The 23,803-nt window shown below is 39.0% G+C and overlaps 1 protein-coding gene across 2 annotated transcripts in view; it reads right to left on the reverse strand.

Annotated features, from left to right (window-relative positions):
• PKHD1 (PKHD1 ciliary IPT domain containing fibrocystin/polyductin) overlaps nucleotides 1-23,803 on the reverse strand; it is a 431,042-nt gene that overhangs the window by 234,639 nt on the left and 172,600 nt on the right. For both annotated transcript variants that reach the window (XM_014782549.2, XM_087438704.1), the window contains 4 exons: nucleotides 14,994-15,106; nucleotides 13,565-13,670; nucleotides 8,141-8,275; nucleotides 2,356-2,491 (listed from right to left, as the gene is read on the reverse strand). In XM_014782549.2, the coding sequence (XP_014638035.2) occupies nucleotides 2,356-2,491; nucleotides 8,141-8,275; nucleotides 13,565-13,670; nucleotides 14,994-15,106 (490 nt within the window). The remainder of the gene's footprint in view (nucleotides 1-2,355; nucleotides 2,492-8,140; nucleotides 8,276-13,564; nucleotides 13,671-14,993; nucleotides 15,107-23,803) is intronic.

Raw genomic sequence — 23,803 nt, forward strand, 5'->3', positions numbered from 1 at the left:
TACAAATTGGAAGACAAAAAGACTGTTACACGATAGTACAGAAGACTATCATAACAAATGGCAGCTGAATTCATGGGAAATGTTCAGTACTTTAAATTGCATATTTATACACTTTTACAATTAAGTCATTTATTCAAGAAAAAAAATATCATGAGTGTTTACTGCATGCCAGGCTCTGCGGTATGTGCTGCAGATGCAGAGGAAAAGAAGAGCAGTATTGGCACTGTCTTCGTGCAGCCTGTATTCTAGGGCAGTGATTCTCAGCCAGGGGTGGTTTTGCCCCCCAGGGGACATTGGCACCACTTGGAATCATTTTTGACTGTCACAACCAGGTGGATGGCAGGGCTATTGGCATCTGGTGGGTAGAGGCAGGGATACTGCTAGAGATTCTACGATGCACAGGACAGTCCCCACAACAAAAAATTACCCAGCCCAAGATGCCAATAGTGCCAAGGGTGAGAAACTTGTCTAACAGGAAATAGAGACTCAGAACACCAATTTACTAATCCCTAAATACTAAAGGTCCTGTGGGTTGGTCTTGCAATCTTTCTGCTCTAGTTCTTTTACATGAGTCTAACCCCATCTCTTATGAGATTTATACTTTAAACATTTACCCTCAAAAGCAATATTCAATCAATCATGTGGGCAAATAGTAATAGTAAGACACTTTTTAAGTATTAACTCTCGGGCCACACTTCTCAGCAGTCTTTCCCTCACGCCACCTCCAAGTGATTCATCGGTACTGCTGCTAGTCCACCTGCCCAGGTCTTCTAATACCCACCCCTCGTCATTAAAATTTAAAAATTCAGTACACATCTCTCAGTATATATGCTACTGTATTATGTACATTATAGAATACACAAAAAGGAAAATAAAAAAATAAGATACAAACAAATAGAGGTCCTAATGTTTTCATTCTGCATCCCAGTAGAGTTCATGCAGTGAATTAAGTCGTGCATTTAAGACTCCATGATTCCACCTCTTGCAACTTCTCTAGGCCGTCTAATACCACAGCCACCTGCAGCTCTACGATGCAGTCATATTGGACTTCTTCGTAATTCCCCAAGCATAACTTGTTGTTTGGAATTTCTATTTTTTGCATGTGCTGTTCCCAATACCTAGAAACTTTTCCCTGCCTATTCCTCCTTGCAAGTTTCTACTCACCTTTCCAAACCCTGCTCAAGTCACCTCTATGAAATCTTACCTGAACCCCTTCCTTTCTCTCTTATCTCACCTCATTCAATCCTCTACTAGTGTACTCATCACACTCTATTACAATGGCTTAGACATTTATTTTTGTGCCTAGATCGAGAGCTCCTGGAAGACAAGAACTATGTGTTTTTCATCTTTGTAACCCCCCCAACCCAGTTCCTTAAACAGAATCTGGAATAGACAGTTTTTAAACAAATGAAAGATATAGCTTAGCCAACATCATCCAGTGAGAAGAGATTAGAGCTCATAAGGAATAATGTGCTTTTTTTCGGTGTCTTATGAATGATTTGAAACAGTGAAGCTATTAAAGAACTGAGGAATTGTGATTTTAAGTGATTTCCATAAGGCAGTTTTTATTCCTATTATTATTTATACAGTCTTAAATTCAGATGCCACCCAAATAAAAACAATCTCTGGCTCTGTCTATATAGGGAAAAAAAAAGGAAAGTGGAGACTTGCTGATTATTCATTTAATTAAAAAAACAAACAATTATCTAAATTGGTGATTCAAACCACAAGAGCTTATTTACTTGAGTTATTTGGTTTGTTTGTTTACAATGATCAAATCAACTAGATTGCTCTCTGCTTCTTTTCACCTTGGCCCATGAGTCCTCTAAGGTACTTCTCACCACCTCTGAGACGTGGTTAACAAGTGAGCAAGAATTCCTAGGGTTCTCTTTGTGTATACAACAAGCTTTAGGCTTTTGAAAACTTAAAATACCTAAACTCTGGCTCTTTCAGGAAAGATTACACGTGTGTTAATTTATATCCATATGTCTACTCATCCAACTCCATTCATTAATATAATCCAGGAACCGACCAGGTACCAGGCTACTAGATATTAATGACAAACTGAGCAAAAGAGATATAATCCCTGCCTTTATGAAGCTCACAGTCCAGCAGAGATGCAGCACCATATGATAGAGTGTGAGAGGCGTCATAAGAACGAGGAGCTGCAGGAGCCTCATTGGGAGCCCCCGGCCTCCTCTAGGATTTCTTTCAGGAGATTTGAGCAGCAGTTTCTACTGATGCAATCTTATAACTAAAAGAAATAATGAATCACAACAGCTTTGCCACTATTTATCATATTTACTTGAGTATTGTCTTTACTTACTGTCTGTCTTATCTATTCAAACTACTTACCCTGTCCTGGGGAACAGCCCGAACAGGTCCTGATGGCCACACAGTCAGTCAGATCAAAGTTAACAAAGGTTGTGTTAGATACTGTCAGTTCCCATCTTTTGGGAGTTTTGATCCCAGCTGACATACACAGGCTTCCCTGTGATTTAGAAAAGAATAAAAAAGGAACGAAAAATAAGAGGACTGGCCACATGAAATACAATTTATAACATACGAATGAAAACAAAAGAATAAAAAGACAAGCTACGGACTGGGAGAAAATAGTTGCAAATCACATATATGACAAAGGACACAATAAGGTATACTACACACCTATTAGAATGATTAAATAACAAATACTGATGATACCAATGCTGGTGAGGGTAACGAACAACTGAAACTCTCCTACCATTGCTAGTGGGAATGGAAAATGGTACAGCCACTGTGGAAAACAGTTTGGCAGTTTCTTATAAAGTTAAACATATTCTTATCATTTGACCTAGCAATTCAACTCCTAGGTATTTACCTTAGAGAAATGAAAACTTATGTTCATATAAAACCTAATGCAAATGGTTATAATAGTTCCATTCGCAATCACCAAATCTGAAACAACTCAAATGTCCTTCCACAAAGGAATGGATAAACATAGGGAGTTTCCATACAGTGGAATACTACCCAACGATAATAAGGAATAAAATACTGTTTCTTGAAACAAGTTAGATGAATCCCAAAAGCATTTGGGAATGAAAGACGTCAGTCTCAAAGATTACATACTATCTGATTCCATTGTTGAAAAGACAAAACTATAGTGACAGAGAATAGATTAGTGATCCCCTGGGGTTAGATGTGAGAGGAGGATGTGGCTACGAAGATGGAGACCGAAGTTGCTCTTTTGGGTTGATGCAACTGTTCTGTATCTTCACTGAAGTGGTGGTGGCTACACAAATCTATGCATATGTTAAAATTCACAAAAATGTACATCAAAAAGTCAGTATTTGTTATGTTAATATAAAAAATAAATATTAAAACATCTAAAAAGAAACAAAAACTGCTTCTAGGATATTCCACAAAATCTCTTCAACAAATTCCGTCTAATTAAGTTGCTAGTACCTCACAGTTCCACTGTTAAAAATAATTGTACATCTGAGGATCACTAGAAATTTGTCAGGGGCCTCTAATAAGAAAGATAGTGATAAAAGAAACAAAAGAAGAAAAGAAACCCAGTGAAGACAAAGCCAGTATAGAAATCAGAAGAAAATTTAGACACTATCATTAATAACCTCAGAGAAATAAATATATTATACCCATGAAACAAGAAGAAGATTAAAAAGGGATTTTTCAGAAAAGAAAAAAGAACAAAAACAGGAGCGCAGAAATAATAAATTCGAAAGAAAAATTGAGAAAATATCCTAGAAAGTAGAATAAAAAGGCAGTTGGAAAATCGGAGAGAAAATTAAGAAAATTAGAAAAGCAATCCAGCAGGTCCAATATCCAAATAAAAATTGTTTCACAAAAAGAAAAGGAAAATATAGAGGAGAGAATTATCAAAGAAATAACTGAGGAAAACTTTCCAGAAGGGAAGGATATGATTTTCCAGCCTGAAAAGACCCACCCAGTGCCTAACATAGTGGATAGAACAAAAAGCTACACCAAGGTACCTCATATAGAAGTTACAAAACTCCAGGGAGAAAGACAACATCCTAAAAACTTCCAAAGAGGAAAAACTACAAGGTTACATATAAAAGACCTAGAATCAGAGGATCTTAAAAAACTATTCAACCTCAAGATTAGAATCTAGAAGACAACGGAGTATTGCCTTCAAAATGTCAAGGCAAAATGAACTCCAACCCGGTGTTCTATAACCAACAACCTATCAATAAGGGAGTCTCCATTTGTAGCTCAAAATCTTTACCTTCCATAGACCCCCATTTTGGTAAGCAAGTTACTCTAGCCTACGCTCTAATAAAATGAGGAATTAAATCAGAAAGGAGGAAGATGTGGGAATCAGGAGAACGAATTCCAACACTAGGGAGACATGAAGGAAATCTCCAGGACACGAAACCCTTCTCTCACACTGTGGGTGCAAGGGTACACACTCAGGATTGTTGTTTGGCATTATCCACTAAAGCTAAAGGGATATTCTCTGAACCAGCAGTTTTACAACTTGGCATATATTCAACAGAAATGCATGTACATGAACACCAAGAGACATATAGAAGAATGTTCATAACATCAGTATTTGTAATAACCCAAGACTGGAAACAATCAAATGTCCATTAATAGCAACACAATTTTAAAAAACTGTGGTACTATCATAAAATGGAATACTACATAACAATTGAAAGAATAAATTATTGCAACATATAAAAACATGGATGAATCTCAGGGACATAATGTTCTGCCAAAGAAGCCAGGCACAAAAGTTACATGCTCTATGATTCCATTTATAAAAAGTTCAGAAACAGATTTGAAATTAATCTATGTTGATAGAAGTCTGAATAATGGTTCCCCTTTGGCTGAGGGGCTGGGGGTTGAAATTGAAAGGGAGGAGGCATGAAGGGGCCTCAGAGGAGCTGGTCACCTTTTATTTCTTGAGCTGGGTGGTATGGACATGTCTTTTTGCTTTATAAAAATCCACTGAGCTCTTTATTTGTGATTTGTGCACTTTTCTCCATAAATGTTATATTTCCATGAAACATTTATTTTAAAAAGTGGAACAAATACTAGAGCAAAGTAACATACAACATGGGAGGGTGAAAAAAGAAGTTAAAAGAGTTTAAGGTCCTTGCAATGCTCAGGTGTAGTTTAACAGTGCTGATGTAATTTACATTTCGTTAAGACAAGCAGATGTGTTAAAAAAAAGTTCAGTCCCATAACTAAAATAATCATAACAGAATGAACAACTTCCAAATGAGTAAATATAAAAAAGATACTATTCAATGCAACACAAATCAAGTTTGGAAAATAGAAAAAAACAAACAAAGAAAACTGATTGCAAACTGAAAACTCAAAATACGATGGTAGAAATAAATGCAAATATACGGGAGACACCAGCATGTGGATGGTAATTGAAACCACTAGAGAAAATGAGATTTCTCCCAGGGAGAGCAAGTATATTGAGAAGAGCAGGGGCTCTACAACAGAATTTAGAGACACAAAAGATGAAAGGTCTAAATTGAGGAAGACAAATCCACAAGTGAAAATAGGAAGTAACACTGAGAGAAATAGGAGGAAGAAGGAAGCAACTCCATCAGTGTCCGTCTAAGATATTTTTTAAAGTATCATCTGCTCAAATTAATTACAAAAACAACGAAAAGACAACCATCCTACAGATACTTCCAAAAGTAGAGTGACCATAATTTACATCCAAATCAGGGCATTTTGAGAGTGTGAAAGGGGATGTTCTTTAGATAGAATGTTAGAACAATGGGTGTAAAAAACAACACAACCAAACCAGGATGTATGGTGATGGCACGGCACATCTCTTTTTTTGTATATGAAAGCCATCCTCACTGAAAATTATTCTACCCATTTCAACACAAAGATAATGTTGGGTGTGAGAGTGCCTACATACAAAAGTACGCTTAAAGGAAAAAAAACATCCATTTCTAATAAAAAGTTCCTCCAGAAACTAGTGTTTGTTTTAGGATATGACTCACTGATAATTGTGTGCCACAATTTACGTATGGGTGGAAGGTCTAAGCACAGATAGGACAAAATCTCTGAAAATCTTAATTCGTAAAGCACTAGCAGGTACGAAAGATAGGGACTAAAATCATTGAGTTCCACAACTGCAGAGAGGTCAGGCATCCTCTTTTTTTTTTAACAACTGACACACAGTTTCATATGGCAATAAAGTGGTTCCCAAATAAATCTGGGAAATATTGTGTGAAATAAAGATTCAGAGATATTTTTCTTGTTTGTTTTAACTCTCGGATTTCCCAGAGCCTTTAAGCTGTTAATATATAATGCGAATTTCAGGGGATGGGAGATATGGTAAACAGCATACCCTAAATGTAATTAACCAAAGAATCTTCCTTTCCCAGACCTTCTCTTGGGGCTAGCCTTCCATGGAAAACACTTCAGGGAATTTTGGAGTCAGCACTAATAAATGCTCATTGCCAAAGCTATTTTTCCTGTGTAATTAAAAGAGTGTTTGAGCAGGACAGGGAGGATGTCCAGTGGCCCTCGCTCCACAATACAGGCATGAATCTCGAACTATCACTTGACTTCCCACAGCCTCCATTTCTTTACCTGTAAATTCAGGAGTTATAACCATATCAACTCTTAGGTAATATTTAGCTCTAAAATTGCGTGGTTTTATGAAGCCTAACCAGGATCTAGATCTCTCCTAGAACAAACTGTTTGACATTTTCCATCCAGGGACTTTTGTCCTGTACTTACTTATTAAGAGACTGAGAGACTCTCAGAGGCATTGCATTCCTGGTGAATCACACCCCAGGGGTGTGATTATTTTTTATTATCTCATGATCAGCACCCTTTTGTCATAATTTATATCTTAATTTATGTCACTCTCCTGTTAATTATGATGTCTATTTGGCATCAATTAAGATGATGTGACATTAATTTACCAGGACAGTTAGTCACTCAGCTTGTTGGGTGTTTTGTTTTTAGCATCTTCTCTAAGGGTATTTCTGGGAAATTTAAGGGCCTTGGATCTCCCAGTATCACAGAATCTAAATCTGGGTCCCATCCTCTCTTGAAAACTATGCAGTCTAAAAAGAAGAATCGTCTCTCAAGGTGGTAATCCTCTCAGAGAAAAGGAAAAGCTGACAGGTATTTCCCTCCTGAAAAGGATGGTTCAAAAGAGATTTAACTAAGTTTGAGAATTAAACATAGGAAAATGCAGTTTAGTAAGAAGATGATTTTTAATCTCAGTATTTATATCTATAGCTATGAAATAATCTCAAGGGAAGTTCAAAAGTCAATAATTATTTAAATTTCAGTTGGCCAAAGCATTCAGGAACAAACTAAAGAGAATGCTCTTTCCTTAGTTCCTAGAAGTACTGTAGGTCTCTTCCATCTATGATTGTTATGACAATGTGATACTAAGATGTATATAACTCTTTTAAAAACAAGAACTTGGAAGACCCATTGTAGGTCTGAAGCCTACTGAGACCAACGGCAGCTGTGGACTTCCCTTAAGGAGAACTAGTACTTGTCATCTGGGAAGTCCTCTTTGCCTAGTCTACATTCTGGGACTCTGGCCATGTAGTGGCAGAGAAGTCATCTACAGTCTGATGTTTATCGTGTAGAAACCACGCTTCGGCAAGCATTAGAGAATCACCTAAGAAACCCTAGTATACTATAGTAAACAATATAAATTTATATCACCTCTTTTAGGGGAGGGGTGGCCCCGTAAACAGAGTAAGAACCCTATGAACAAAATGTTGATGTAGAAACTTGGCAAACTACAATGCAGACAGACATAGAATAGTTCTAGTCCATAATCCTTGGGAGGTTAGAGTAAATTAACCTAAAGTTATTAGGTTTATTATTGAATTGGTATGGATAACAATGCTAAATTGCAACCAGATAAGAATTCTGCAAGCTACACATGACTTTTATGACTTATACGGACTCATAACATTGAAACTTTGTGTCTATTTGAATTTTATTATAAATATTACCACTGTTACAAATAAAAAGCTCCTCCAACTTTTACCAATTAAATGCAAGATTCACTAAAGAATACTATTAAAATTACATATCCTGGATCACCAGGGAGCCCAGTACGTATGATTCTGTTTTGATGGACAGCCTAAAACAACCAAACTAAGGCACTTACCTTGTGGGCAAAATGACCAAGTAATAAGCTGTCAGCAACTGAAGTGTTTGCATCACTTTCCAAGATGTCAATTCCAAAATCTCTGCATGAATAAACTTGGAAATTTTTCAGGAGAAGATTGCTACTTCTAAAAATCTATAAAATAACAGCATATGTTATGGCAAAGGTCTGAGGCTTGGTTTTTCTTGCAGACTTCCCGTATCTTCTTTAATTATTGATTAAGTATAAATAAGCATGCTATACCATATTTAAGCAGCTTTTGTCCATCAGTATCTGTACAGACTTCCCAAAGTTGCCGTGAGGTCAGCACTAACTAGGCCCCTTTGGTAACATCCCCTCTGTACTTTTCATGTCTCCTCGTAATAACAGATACATTAAAAAGGTCAGTGTGAATCCCTCACACATCTAAAATCAATTTGTAGTTGCCGAATCACACAAAATTAATGGAGAAAAACAGAGCATCCAAGAATGCCAGAGCATCCAAGTACTTAACATTTTCCTCAGTGTAGTATATGTTAACTAATATTGTCAGAAAATTGCAAATATGAAACAAGCAAGTAATTTAGCATGACTACAAACTCAAAATATGTTATGTGCATAAATATTTATGACAACTTGGTTAGTGGGCCCAAACAGGGATCAAATATTAACAAAATCAGCTTGTTAAGAGTTGAAAGCATCCCACCAGTTTGAGGACAGAGCCCTTGGTTTTTACCTAGCACTGACATTAACTGACTATGTGATCTGGGGCCAGATATTTAACTTCTCCTAGGCCTCAGTTCAACCAACTTTAAAATCAGGGTGGAAGTCATGACTAGCAGTTAACCTAACACAGTCATTCCTTTATTCATTTAATAGGTTCACGTTTACATTCATATCTTAAAGTGGAAGTTTACTATTAATTAAGACCAAGTTAGCCGTGATTTATCATAGTATCGTGCTTCCATCTGTCAATCAGTTTTTGTGCTTGAATTTTCAAGAACTGAATGACTTGCATTTCCTACTATGTATGCACTAACAGCTTTTATAAAATGATAGATCTTTGAAGACACAAAGGTTTATTTAAACGAATTAGGTATGATCTGAACTGATAACTTGACAACACTTGTTAACTAATTACAAGCATCAGCCCAAGTTTTGGCAAATATACTCATATTCACAAACAGCTAACATCTGGCATTAGCTGGGGAACCTGGTAATTTTAAAAGGAAACTAACACACAATAGCAAAAATCACCTATTTGTCATGTGAATACAGCTTTCATAATGCGCTGTCATCCTTCCCTCTTCTAAAAGGATTGCTCTGCATTTATGAGACATGGTGAGGAGAGGGTATTTTCCTCAACTCTTATTAACATACATGTAAAAGCGTCAGATTGCCTGAGTAGGAATCCACCAATTCTTAGCTGTGTGACTTTAGCAAGTATTTTACCCACTATCCAGAGAGTTTTCTTAGCTACAAAATGAGGATAATAATGGTACACCTCCCCCAAAGGTTATTAAGATGATTAAATGATAAAATACCTAAAAATATTAGCTATCAATATCATCAAATAGATATAAACTTATGTTTACACACAATAGGAATTTTGCCTAATGGGATATTCTGTTCAAGGATCTATGTACATGACACTTCTCTCTAATGACCAGCATACAGTCAGATATATCTAATAGTGAAAGTTTATGAAAGGTAAACACAATGTACTTTTTGATGATGCAGAAGGCGTTTCTCAATGTTACAATTTCCAGAGATGTTACTATCAACATCAGTCTATCAGCACCCATCCTGTCTACTAACAATGATAATAGTAACAGCTGTTACTGCATATCCACGAAGATCCAGGCACTCTTCTGGGCACTTCACAGGCAGGCACTTACTCTCAAAACAAACTTACCTTCAGGTACTATGAGTATTTCTATTTTACAAATAAGATGGGAAAAATTAAGAGATTTGCCCAAAGTCACACAGATAGGAATTGGGAACATTTGAGAGTTTACATGGCTATATACATAGGAGGGTACTTTTTTTTAACAGCTTTATTAAGATATAATTCACATACTACACAATTCATCTACTTAGAGCTTACAATTGAAAGGTTTTAGGATATTCATAGATATGTGCATCCATAACCACAGTCAATTTTAAAACATTTTCACTTCAAGAAGAAACCCCATATCCTTTAGCCCCAAGCAGCCACTAATGTTCTTTCCATCTCCACAGATTGCCATACTTTGGACTTGCATATGACTAGAATCATATAGTATGGCCTTTTGTGACTGGCTTCTTTTACTTAGCATAATGTTTTCAAGATTTATCCATGTCGTAGCATGGATCAGCACTGCATTCCTTTTTATGGCTGAATAATATTCCATTGTATTGATATACCACACTATATTTATCCATTCATCCATTGGTGGATTTGGGGGTTGTTTCTATCTTTTGGCTATTATGAAAATGCTGCTATAAACATTTGTGTATAAGTTTCTATGTGGATATTTGTTTTTATTTCTCTTGGATATATACCTAGGAGTAGAATTGATGAATCATCTGGTATCTTTATGTTTAATCATTTGAGGAACTGCTGGACTTTATTCTGAAGCATATAGACTGTTTTAAACTCCCTCCAGCAGTATATGAGAGCTCCAATCTTTCCACATCTTTGCCAATCAACATTTGTTATCATTTCGATTCTAGCCATCTATTGGGTGTGAAGCAGTATCTCGCTGTGGTTTTGATTTGCATTTCTCTAATAACTATGTTGAACAACTTTTCATATGCTCATTAATGATTTGTGTTTCTTCTTTGGAGAAATGTCTATTCAGATCTTTTACTCTGTTTTTAATTGGGTTATGTGTCTTTTTATTGTTGAGTTGTAAGAGTTCTTTGTGTATTCTAGATACAATTCCCTTATCAGATATGTGATTTGCAAATATTGTCTCCCATTCTATGGGTTGTGTTTTCACTTTCTTGATTGGATCCTTTGAAACATTAAAATTTTTAATTTTAGGGCCGGTCCCGTGGCGTAGTGTTTAAGTTCAACACGCTCCACTTTGGCAGCCCAGGTTCGTAGGTTTGGATTCCCGGCTCAGACCTACACCATTTGTCACCCATCCTGTGGTGGTGACCCACATACAAAATAGAGGAAGATTGGCACAGATATTAGCTCATGGTGAATCTTCCTCAGCAAAGAAAAAAAAATAGAGAGAGAAAAAAAAGTTTAATTTTGATAAAGTCTAACATCTATTTTTCTTTTGTTGCTTATTCTTTTGGTGTTATATCTAAGGATCCTTTGCTAAATCCAAAGTCATGAAGATTTACCTTTTAATTTTCTTCTAAGAGTTTTATAGTTTTGCTCTAACGTTTAGGCTTTTGATCCACTTTGAGTTAATTTTTGTAAACAGTATGAGGAAAGGATCCAACTTCATCCTTTTGCATGTGGTTATCTAGTTGTTCCCACACCATTTGTTGAGAAGACAATTATTTCCCCATTGAATAGTCTTGGCATCCTTGTCAAAAATCAGTTGACCATTGGGCCGGCCCCGTGGCTTAGCGGTTAAGTGCATGCGCTCCGCTGCTGGCGGCCCGGGTTCAGATCCCGGGTGCGCACCGACGCACTGCTTCTCCGGCCATGCTGAGGCCGTGTCCCACATACAGCAACTAGAAGGATGTGCAGCTATGACATACAACTATCTACTGGGGCTTTGGGGGAAAAAAAAAAATCAGTTGACCATAGACATGTGGGTTTACTTCTGGACTCTCATTTCTATTCCACTGATCTATATGTCCATCCTTGTGCACATATCACACTGCCTTGATTACTATTGCCTTGTAGTATATATATATATTTTTTTGTGAGGAATATCAGCCCTGAGCTAACATCCATGCTAATCCTCCTCTTTTTGCTGAGGAAGACCGGCTCTGAGCTAACATCTATTGCCAATCCTCCTCCTTTTTTCTTCCTCCGCCAGTAGCGGAGTGCGCTCACTTAACCGCTAAGCCACGGGACCGGCCCTGTAGTACATTTTGATATAAGGAAGTATAAGTCCTTTTACTTTATTCTTTTTTTCAGGATTGTTTTGGGGGAAGTTACTTTTTAAATTCCCTGCTATCGTGTTAATTACTCTCCTTTACTCTCCTCATAAAAGTGAAGTTCCAAGAGCATTCTCATTATTTGAACTTTTTGATTCATTAAATTTGAACGAACAAGAGTTCAATCTTTAAGGATCTATTTCTTCTTTATGGGCTTAGCATTTCCGATTACAGAACTTGAGAAAACTGACTTTAATGATTATCTTTTAATATTTTTGCTTTATTCAGTTACTTTCTCTAGAACAAGGCTGTTCAAGAGCATGAAGACAGAGTTTAAGTCTCTGCAAGGCATGAATTGCTTCTCTGCACACGAGGGCACTCTACAAACGTTCCTAGGGGATTTGTCACCCCTACAATCATAGTGCTTATGGGAAATAAAATACTTTATAAAATTAAATGAGAACAAAATATTAAACACAATTGTAATTCTTCCTGTTAGCTAAACTAATTATATATTTGGAGGCTTTCCACAAGCACAATTGTCTTCCTCTTGTGGATATATGAAATAAATGTCTGACTTTTTTATTATGACTTAACTATATGTTTTTATTCTATTTCTTGGATGCCCTGTAACATATTTCTTCATCAGTGTATCTTAGGCTCCAGATTTCTAAGTGGTAGAGACCAAATGTCTGTAATTTTCAGTGTGTAGAACCAAACAGTGACCCTGGATAATTTTTATGTATTGCTGTTAACAGTGAGCATGCAAAGATTCCTAATAAGAAAATCATTGTGACAATGAAAAGTAAATGATTCAACATAAACTTTTTTCTTTTGAGGAAAAATAGAAGAAAATTCAGCTCATTGATAAAGGTAAGAATGGCACTTTGAGCTGGAATTTTTGTGTTCCAATGACGAATAGCACTTTTTCTTAAGACTGGAGTATGTATTATTCAGGATATTAGGGTATCAAACGCACAACATTTGGAGTCTGCATTCTGCACCTGGTTGTGCTACTAATTAACTGTGTGACCTTTGGCAAGTCCTTTTACTGTCTGAGCCTTAATATTTTATCTCTAAATAAGCATGGACGTGGAGGAATGGATGACCTCTACCATCCGTCCTGGTTGTAAGTCTCTATGATTCTGTTGTTCTCTATTAGAGCTGCTGAAAAGTCACCCTAGAGAAAATGGACTAACCCTAGCTTACTGATTAGGAAGTTGTTCATTCAACAACTATTCCACCCATGCGTATGATGCTGTTGCTTCCTTGAAACAGTAGTAACATTGCAATGCTCCTCCCAGCAGCAAAGCATCCCCCTTTAAATAGAGATGCACAATTAATCACTATGAACAAACAAATAATGGTTTTAATGGAAAAACTAAAGAAACTTACCTGAGCACCACCTGTACCTCCCCAAACCGTGAAGTTCTGGAATACTGTGGGGCCAGTACCATTATCCCAAGGTGGCTGAAACTTAGGGTATACAAAGAGACCATACCTAGAAAACAAAACAAAGAGTGAAATTTAGCCAATTTTTATGTTTCAAATGACCAACTTTTTCTCATTGGAAAATACAAAAGTAAAGGTAATGGATAAGGGAGAGTGGAGATGAGACCTGTGACCCTCCTCTCTGACTGTCACTGCCCGTCCCTCAGCATTTCCACTCTGTCACCCTCTGTGACCTGCTCCTGGATCTCAACAAGATGCAGATTGCCATGATCCCATTCTATTCTATCAGCGCCCCCCCAGGGTGACTCCCTATCCTAGGAGTCTGGATACCTTCATCTAGCCCTTCGGAACATTATCCCCGCTATACTATCAACCCCCTTCTAGAGTCACTCCTTGCTAGGAGAGTGGATACCAGCACCTGTAATCCCTCCAACTTTTGTTCTTCTACTTGAAATGCTCTACCATTGCTGTGTTCTGGATGCCTTCTTCCCCATGTTCCAGGCCTGCTGAGAGCTGCTAGGTAAAAACTTCATAATAATAATAATAATTTCACAACACATGTACTAATCCCTGCCTTAGTTGGCACTTCAACATTGCATGGCAATTGTTCTTAATCCTTATTCTACTCTCCTTCTCACTTTCCATCATAGCAGTATTACTATACTATTATTATCATTATTATTTATAGCTATCAATTATTGAGTTACTACCGCATTCCTGATGTTCTCTTAGGTGCATCACATAAGTCATCTCTAATTTTCACATCAAACTTTCAATGTCAATCTGTCCTCGTTTTACAAATAAGGAGTCTGACTCTTAAAAACAAAAGGCAATTTACTAGGAATAAAGTCAGGATTTGAATCAGGGCCCAACTGACCTCTGAAGTCCATATTTTTCTCATCTCCTCAAATCTCCTACTCCACCTGTTCCCTCTGCCCTTGCTCCTAGCTCCTTACTCTCTACCTAACAAAGACTTTGAACAGTCCCTTCTCATTCTAGAGTGTGCAAGTCACAGGCGAAGAACCTCTACTCCAAGGCTCACCTTCCCGCTCAGCTCCTGAGCCCAAGCCCTCCAGCCCCTGGGGCCTCTGCGTTACCAGTTGCTCCCAATCTCTTGGAAGTTCAATTGCTCTCTCTGTTGAATTCTCCTCCGGACAGCACACTCTGTCTTGCGGCCCTCTCAAGTGACTTCCCTCTCCCTTCCCTTCCCTTCCCTTCACCACCAAACTCCTATGATCCAAAATGCTTACCCAGGCGCATCATCAAATCTCACTCAGATGCCAAAAATTATACCTCTTTGTAAGTATTCTACACAAAAATGCTAACTCATAAGCTTTACACCCAAAATACAGATGAATTTCCCCAAAGTTACCTTGTACAAGAATGTGCACTATTCCCAGTGAAGGAGAGAAGTGGAGCTCGTGACGTTTGGCTGGTCACAAGATGAAAAAAGTAGCCATAACCAGCAGCACACACTCTGTTCCCCTACAGAAATTAAGGATATTTAAATAATAGTTATTCCGTATACAGTAACGTTGCTGGAAAAACTCTTATTTCTCCTCACTCTGCTTTTTCATTCACTTCCTGTCAAGGCATATTGACGCTTTTATCAACTCATTTACTCTTTGTTTTTCCCCCTGGGGATCAAAAATATGTTCACTCCTCTTTCTCCAGGCAGCTCAATGAGACTGTAATTTGCCCACCTCACTAACTGGCATCTCATGGTAAAGCGTCATTGTAAGCTTCCACAGTGAGAAGTTTACATGCGACATCTAACCCAAGCTCTCCTCTTTGGTGTACTCAAGGACATACAGTGGCTCTCAAGGAGTAAAGCCAAGTCTACACAAAGTCTCTCCAATTCTTCAAACAAATCAATGTTTTGGCTATGGGCTGAAGGCCAGTGATTGCACTAGGCAAGCCTTAGTTCTGAGACAGTGGCTGAGTTCAAATACAGCTCCAATCTTCTCAATGTACTCTTATCCCAAGTAGATCATTTTAATCATCTTAATAGTTCTTTATAAGATTTATTATATAAATAATTGAACGACTTTTATATGTTCACATAAAACCTAAATTCTCCATGGGACCATATGGGTTTCGACTTCTAAATCTGCTCAAATTAAACACAATGAAATCATCTTTATAAATTCAATGAAGCACCTACAATATATCCATCACTATGTAATATACTTTACACAGAGTAGAAAACTGACTCCCTAAAGAGTCTAATATTGTACACAGGGGTATTTTGCTTGGCCTACCCAAGCTTTACAGAAAATTTTATTTTGTTTCTAACATTTTAAAATCAGGAGACTTGATATAAAAATTCAGACTTTCAGTTTTTTAAAAATACTGAGCCCAAATTCCTGTGGAGTAGTCATGGATCAGCTGGAGCTAAGAAGGGCCTGCCTTTTTGGATTATGGATTATTTTGCCGTAGTCCCCACCCTTCCTGCTTCAGTTATTTATGACAGCAGCCTAGTCCCTGCAGGCGTTTGAATTTGCAACCTCTTAACTCCAGACAGTAATTGACATGTTGGTTGCTCTACATTTTAGTGAGAGGAATGAAAAGCCAATAGATCAGATGACTGGATAACTTCCTATATATTTGTGCGCATCTGTCCAGCCTGAGAGGCTGGTCCAAGGCTAAGATATTCATATCTACCTAGAGAATAGAAGTCAAGGAACAGTCTGCTCAGCCTGCCTCAGGCTAAACCTTGTGCTGCAGAGATACAGGGAACCCCCAGAGGGTTCCACATGGTTCATCTCTGATCAGGTGGGGGTTTGACATGGCCTAGATCGTGTGAGAAAAAGAATGTCAGAGTGTCCTCTCTGTGAGTAACTCAGTTTCCTGGGAGCACACACCATGGGACTAGAACAGCTCATCCTGAACATTGGCATCAGGGACAGAAAAGAGAATGTGACACTGTGCAACCCAACAAGGCATTAAATATCTTCCTAAAAAACAACATTTCAGTGCCATAATTGCCTTAATATAGGGCTCAGTGGGACTATGCCATGAGCATCTTGCTAGAACAGTTTCTTAAACCTTAGTGTACACATCCAGGGTTTGCCAGATTTAGCAAATAAACACACAGGAGCCGAGTTAAATTTAAATCTCAGATTAAAAAAAAAAAAAATAGTTTTTTTAGTATAAGTATGTTCCAAATATTGTATGGGATATACTTATACTAAAAACTTATTAGTTGTATATCTGAAATTTAGATTTAGCCAAGTATGCTGCTTTTTTTCTGGCAACCCTAACCTGGGCATATAAAATACAGATTTCTAGGCTCCACTACCAGATATTCTGATTGAGTAGGTGCTGGGCGTGACAGTGAAGGGATGGGGGGAAGTATTCTGCACTCTTGAGCACCACAGGTGCTTCTAACGCAGGTGATCTTCTGATCCCATTTTGAGAACTTCTTCTCTAGAGGTGACTGAGATATTAACACTGTCTAGTCATCAAGGGTCTTAGAAGATGTTCAAAGAGGAGAAAGGCACTGGGAAAAATTCATTTCCTAGTGATTTTGCCATGAGCTGCTTTGGGAACCCAGCGCAAATGGAAGCCACCACTGAAAACTAAAGGAGGATAGAGATCTAGAAAATCAGGGTGGGAATCTATTACCAGATCTCCAGCAAAAAGACTGCCCAACTCAGTGCAAGTGATATTTAGGTTGAATTTTTTTCTTTTCCTTAGAAGTATTTATCTGTTTTTAAGTTATGATCAAGTATAATAATAATACTCATAGTAAAGTATAGAGAAGCTGCTATAGTCCAGGTACCAGACTTTAGTCTCATTTATCTTCACAACAATTCTGAATTATGTATTATTATTATAATTTCATAGACAGAGATATTGAAGCTTGGAGATGTTAAGTAACTTTCCCAAAGTCACAGAGTTGATAACTGTCAGAGCCAGCTCCATTCATGTCCAAGCCTGGAAGTGTCGGAGATTGTAGCCTAGGACAGAGAAATGCAGGCAAGACCCAGAACCAGGATGCCAAACAATGGGGTGCAGGTGAAGAAATGTGAACAGTAGGATGTAACGCAAAGTCACGTCACCAGGTCAAGCTAAGAACAGGAGAGTTTGCTACGGCATCCCCAATAATGGACAAAACAGACTGAGCAACGTTCTTTGCAGAAGTCAATGTATCACGGACTTTCAAGCAAGAGAAATTCCAGAGAGAAATTAACCGTCCAAGTAAGCCAGCTCCTTGTGGTGTGCATCTATACACATAGTCACTAGAAAAAAGTGACCCTTCAGGCACCGGGTAACCTGGTGGGCAAGACTGGGCTAGTGTTTGATATTACTACATAAATATAGGTTTCCTCAAAATTGAGAAGAAGTTTTCAAGTCAGATTTAACTAAAGAGTTGCTCTTTTCACACCAAAATCCCAGACAATATAAAATCCCTTCCAACCCCATCATATGGAAAAAAACATGCTTAGCTTAGGGTGTGCAGAGACCCACGTGGGTAAGGAGGTGGGCCAATTCCCACTAGCAGGTAGGAAAAGACACGGCATTTTGAAGAGTATGTTTAAGGAGGATGAAAGTTCTGATACTCTAGCATTATAGGCATTGAGCGTTATCAAGGCTTAGACAGAAAGTTAATGAGGACTGGCTACATGAGATTTTTGAGTAACAACAGAGGAAAAGACTGAGAGTGTCCGCCATTGTTATTTAATATCAATGTAGGCAGTGAGGGATATGGATGTTGGGATGTGACATAGAAAAGGGTTAGAATTGAAAGAGGAAGTTCTGACCTGCTCAAGCATGGAGCTCTTTCTTACAGCCTTTTACACAGCTCAAGGCTTTTCACTGCATTCTAAGTAAGGAAGGATTGAAAGGGAAGACTCCAGTCAGACCCTTTTCGTTGTGGATGTTCCTTGTTTATCCGTAGTTTGGGTCAACTCACTTCATCCCATAGTTTCACTCATTGTAGATTAATATTTTCTTGACTCTAATTCTTACATGAAAGGACTTCAGGTACAATTAAAAGAAGCTCTCTGAACCTGGGCGACCCACTGGCAGTCGTAACATAGCCATCCTCCCTATAGACAGGGACGTTAAAGAGCCTGTTTCTCTCTGGGTGTGCCACATGTTCCACTCGAAACACACATGCACACGCACACGCGCGAGCACACGGAACCAAGCAATCAAGATGGAAGAAAAACTGAAATAGGTTGTTTTAAAACCAGCAAGACCCAACTCTCACCTGTGTGAGAGGAGGAACCAATTTCCCAATGCCCCAGTCCCTGCAGGTCTTCTGGGAAGTGTGAGCGAAGGCCAGAGTTCACCCTGAGACTGGAAGCCTGGCCAGCACACAGCAGCAAGGACTTCATCAGGGGAGCCAGCACATGCTGACAGAATCGTAGGTGTTGTTTCCCCCACTTTAGCTTGTTATTCACTGTGGGCCCCGAAGGCTCTCTCATCCTGGGTATTTGTAATTAGCCAGCCATTCCTCCTTTTTCATTTAGTTACAGAACGTTTTCTTTCTTTGTGGACTAGCGGCCATTTTCTACCACACTTCATTATTTTGGATTCTGAGCATTTCCTGAGGCCACTTAATGGTCTAATCACGTCTTACCTACCATGCGGTACTCCGCAAAAGTGATTTTAGGATATCATTGAATATGAAGTTGAATTACTATTCAAGACGCTAACATGATTTCAGGGAACCCGTGCCGTCTCTAAGACTCCACTCATCTTGGGGTGGTATAGTCTAGAGCTGTGATTGTTAATCAAGGATGATTTTGTTCCCCAGGGAGCATTTGGAAATCACTGGAGACATTTTTTGTTGTCACAACTTGGGGGAAGGAGGTGCTACTGGCATTAAGTGGGTAGAGACCAGGCTCTCACAGCAAAGAATTAAATGGCCCAAAATGTGAATCCCACCACAATTGAGAAACCCTGGTCTACAGTCTAGACTGGAGCTATGAGTTGTCAAAATAACCCATGCTCACTTTCCAGTATTCCATCTCCAAATTTTGATGGAAAGACCAACCTAAATATAAAAACATGGTTAATCACAATAAGAATACTTTGATAGTCTTTACTAGGAAGGTATTTATATCTTCTTAAGCTATCAAATCTGGCATTAGGCATTCCCCAAAAGAACATTTATTAGCAATAAATCAGTTATCCCAATTCTTCCCTCGTGCTAGAAAACAGGACATGCACTCAGGATTCTCGGCTTCAGGAAGAATCACTGTCACTGGGTTGGCAAATACAGGTGCCCAAGACATCTCTTCAGCCCCCATAGAAACACAAGGAAGTCACATGCTGTTGATTCTCAGTTCTGATTACACAACTGGAACCCTCCTCAGGAAAGTACATGTGAAGTTTCACCTTCCACATAGCCTGCGTTGAGTGGCTATGTCTCTACCATACCTACAAGCCATGGGAAAGGCTATGAGTATATAAGAATCGAGGGTTAAGGAATGGGGGCTTCTTAAACACCCACCTTTTCTGCAAGTATACAAACAATGAGAGAGGTGCGCTCAAGGCTAGAAGCGATCATCTCACTTGGATGTATACCTCTATTTCATTACCAATGAAATGCCAGTTTATTACCAAGACTCTACCAGAAGAGGAAAGATCCAAATATTTCAAGGATATATTCCAAGGGCTATATCTTTATTCATCACCTTTGCCAAATAGGTGCTCAGAGAACATGTATTTGGAGCGAATGAATAGATTTGTTGAATCACCTGCCCTAGTGTCATTAGTGTTTGTGAAGCATATAGGGGATCATATATAAAGGCTTTCCAAGTGCATTTATAGTGGGGAAGGAGAGTGCAACTTTGGTCTTCTGTTAGCCGATAAGGCTCACTTTTCTTATAAAAGAAGCACTTGAGCAGTTGGATCACATTACTTTCCAGCCCGTTTTACTCTCCATTCCAATTGAGTATGCTACAAATGATTCATGAGGAAACACCACATATTTATGCAGGCAGCCGGCGGCTTGTGGGGAAGGGTTTAAGGCAAGCAGGGAATTTTGTGTGGAAATCAATTCTTTGCGGAAGTCAATGTATTATGGACATTCAAGCAAGAGAAATTCCAGAGAGAAATTAACTGCCCAAGTAAGCCAGCTCCTTGAGATGTGCATCTGTAGTCAGTAGAAAAAAGTGAGTTAACCCTTCAGGCAGCTCTTAAATATACATTAGCTATTGAGTGGGGAGAGCTAGAGAACTGAAATTGGCCTTTAAACACAGAATTCCTTACAAAATTGATTCACAAACCAGAACAAATTCCCTTCAAATTAAATGGATGTTTCCAAAGGGCTCGTCTTCAGGGTTTTTCCACAGACTATCCTAAACAGGAGTCTGGTCATAGGAAATTTCCAGTGTCTACATAAACATGGCATACAAAGACTTTCCAGCCTGAGGTTGACACAGGATTTGTCTACTGGGAAGATGGAGCCTCTGAACAGATAACAAGCAATCTCCATCAAAGGAGTCAGAGACTCAGACGCCGGAGGGTTGAGGGAAGAAAACCTGCAAATGGAGTGCTCTAAATGCTACTGGTGATGCACGGAAGAGCCACCACCGCATTTTTAAAAAGCATGGCAAAGACCTCTCTAAGGAGTATACAAGGAATACCGCAAGTTCCTTGGACAGTCACAGGAACATCACACTTGAGTCCTCACCAGCAAGAAAGCACAAAGCTCAGGCTTTGCTTCTCAGAGAAACTGCCCTGGACTTGGCTGAGCTGCAGCCTCAACAGGGAGGCAGGCAGACCACTTGTGGCTACGAAAACTAAAACAAAAATCTCACACCTGAAATGCCCTTGTACCACGCAGGGTTGACGGTGAGTGAACTGTAAAGATGGCTGACTGGAAGCCCAGGTGAACTCCGTGCGCTGGGGCAGAGCATGTGATCCTAGGCTCTGGGTCAGGGCCATTCGGGAATAATACACAACCACAAATCACTGCGGAGACTTACAGATCAACTCCGTTTCTTCCCTGACTGCCTGCCACACCAGGGATTTCACAGTCAGACTCGTGTACGTGGGAGGGAGGGTTTAGGCCTTCAGAGTTGGTTGTCGGCCACCAGGATTAGGTCACCTTCTTCTAGCCTAATATGGGCTTTAGTTTAGTTAATAGCTTTGTCCCAATGTCAATTTCCTGGTTTTGCTACTGCTCTATGGTGACAGTTATGGTTACGTTGTCATGGGGGGCATTGGGGGAGTGAGCCCACAGGAACTCTCTGTTACATTTTTGCAACTTCTTCTGAGTCTAAAGTCATTTCAGAATTAAAAGTTTAAGAAAACAAAAATGAAAAAATCTAAATTAATCACACTAATACAGTGACTTTTAAAAAATATTTTGCCAGACTGCAAGAAAACTGAAAAGCAAGTCAGGAGAAAGGTCACAAAACTCAGCACACACAAGTCTTGCCTGCATTCCCTTAAGGGGTGGTCTGCCTCTGAAGCACTCACATAGCAGGATATAGAAGCCACCACCCACGAAACAGTTCCTCAGAGTAAAGGGATGCCTGTCTCTCCAACATCAGAACCACCCTAGAAGAGGGCAGGTTTTGTACCACATCTCCTTCTGTTCCACATGTTACACACACACACACACACACACACACACACACACTCTCCACACATCATTGTTGTTGTAGCCTCCTTACTACCCCTTTGGAATAATGATGTATTTCCAAAATATATTTTTCAAAGTACACCATGTATCATCTACATAGGACACATTTAATAAACACTAACTTACTGTTCACTCAGTGACTGAAATGACCTTCATTGGCCCTAAATGTCGAAAGAATTTCACAATTTTTAGGTTTTGCCATACATGCCCAGTTATCACCTATGTCCTTAGTTGTGGCACATTCCAGACAATAGAATATGTAAGAGACAGCATAGCAGAACACCAGCAGCACAGTTGAAAAATTGGACTGGACTGTGCACGACTGAACACTGAGAGATGAGTCCCATGGGATCTAAATGCTGCCACAGACTAAACATCTTATTTTTTGGTCATCAAAATGATTGTGGAATCTAGGAATCTATTCTTTACTTTTCTCTTTCTTCCTCCCATTCTTTGGTTATAGAATTATACCAACATTCATTCATTCACTGTGTTCAATTAATTTTTAGTGAGCAACTACTATGTTTCAGACACTGCACTAGCGACTAAAAGCTAATAAGCTAATGAAAAGAATTTACAGAATTTTAAGGTCATTGAAGATGAAAATGTCAAGAATATACCCAATGAATATATTTAATGAATCTACATTACCAGCTTAAACTAAAACCTGTCTCAAAACACATGCATTGTACTTCTTTTTTTTTCAATTTGTAAAGTGGATATAAGGGGAAGGAAGGAAGTGAATGGAAATGCAAGGCATCTAACGGGGAACAACAGCTTATTTTGGACTCAGTTTTTCCATTGCTGGCAGTATTGTTCTGCAGGTCAGTCCGCAAAGGCTCAGGTGACATATCAGCTTTTTAGATGGTCTCTGGTTCTCTGCACCTATAGCCAGCTCAGCTCTTCTTCCAGTTGACTAGCGGCCAGGACACTCGTCAAGGAGACAATGTGCTACCCAGTGAAGCAGTCAGAGAGACAGCAACCCTGGCATTCAATGCGGGATTTAGATACATTCCCGTCGCATGCAGGAGGATGAGCTGGGCAACACTGATGGTCTACTTTCCTTTGGGTATTTCGACCTAGTCAAGATTATGCTACCCAAGAAAGTACGCAAAACATAGTTCTTTAGGCCCCAAAGCTTTCTGGCATAGCTGTGCAACAAGCCCTGGAGGTAGCAACAAGTTAAATGTCGCTTTCCTGGTTCTGGGTCTAGAGTTTGGTCGCCTTCAGTCCTCGCAGTTCTGCCTCCTTTCCTCACTGGCATATTAGCTGCCCCCATTAGGCACCTAAAATGGTGTGTAAGTGCTGTGCTTGGAATAAACGCAATTAAGAGTCTGGAGGAGGGTTGAGGAGATAACCATGACTTTTATTAGGGGTTATTCAGCTGAAAGTAATTAAAAACAGACAATGAGAGAGAGACGAGGAAGCTCATTCTCGCAATTCCTCAGAAACTTGGCATAATTGCCATGACACAGTAAATGCTCTGAGGGGTGTTCTGGAAGAGTGAGGCCCTTAACCCTTTGGTAGATGATCCAGGGGATAAAATCATTGGAAAAGGGGAAACCGAATGGCCT

The sequence above is a fragment of the Ceratotherium simum genome, chromosome 13 (assembly GCF_057802395.1).
Source record: "Ceratotherium simum simum isolate JZ-2026a chromosome 13, ASM5780239v1, whole genome shotgun sequence".
NCBI lineage: Eukaryota > Metazoa > Chordata > Mammalia > Perissodactyla > Rhinocerotidae > Ceratotherium > Ceratotherium simum.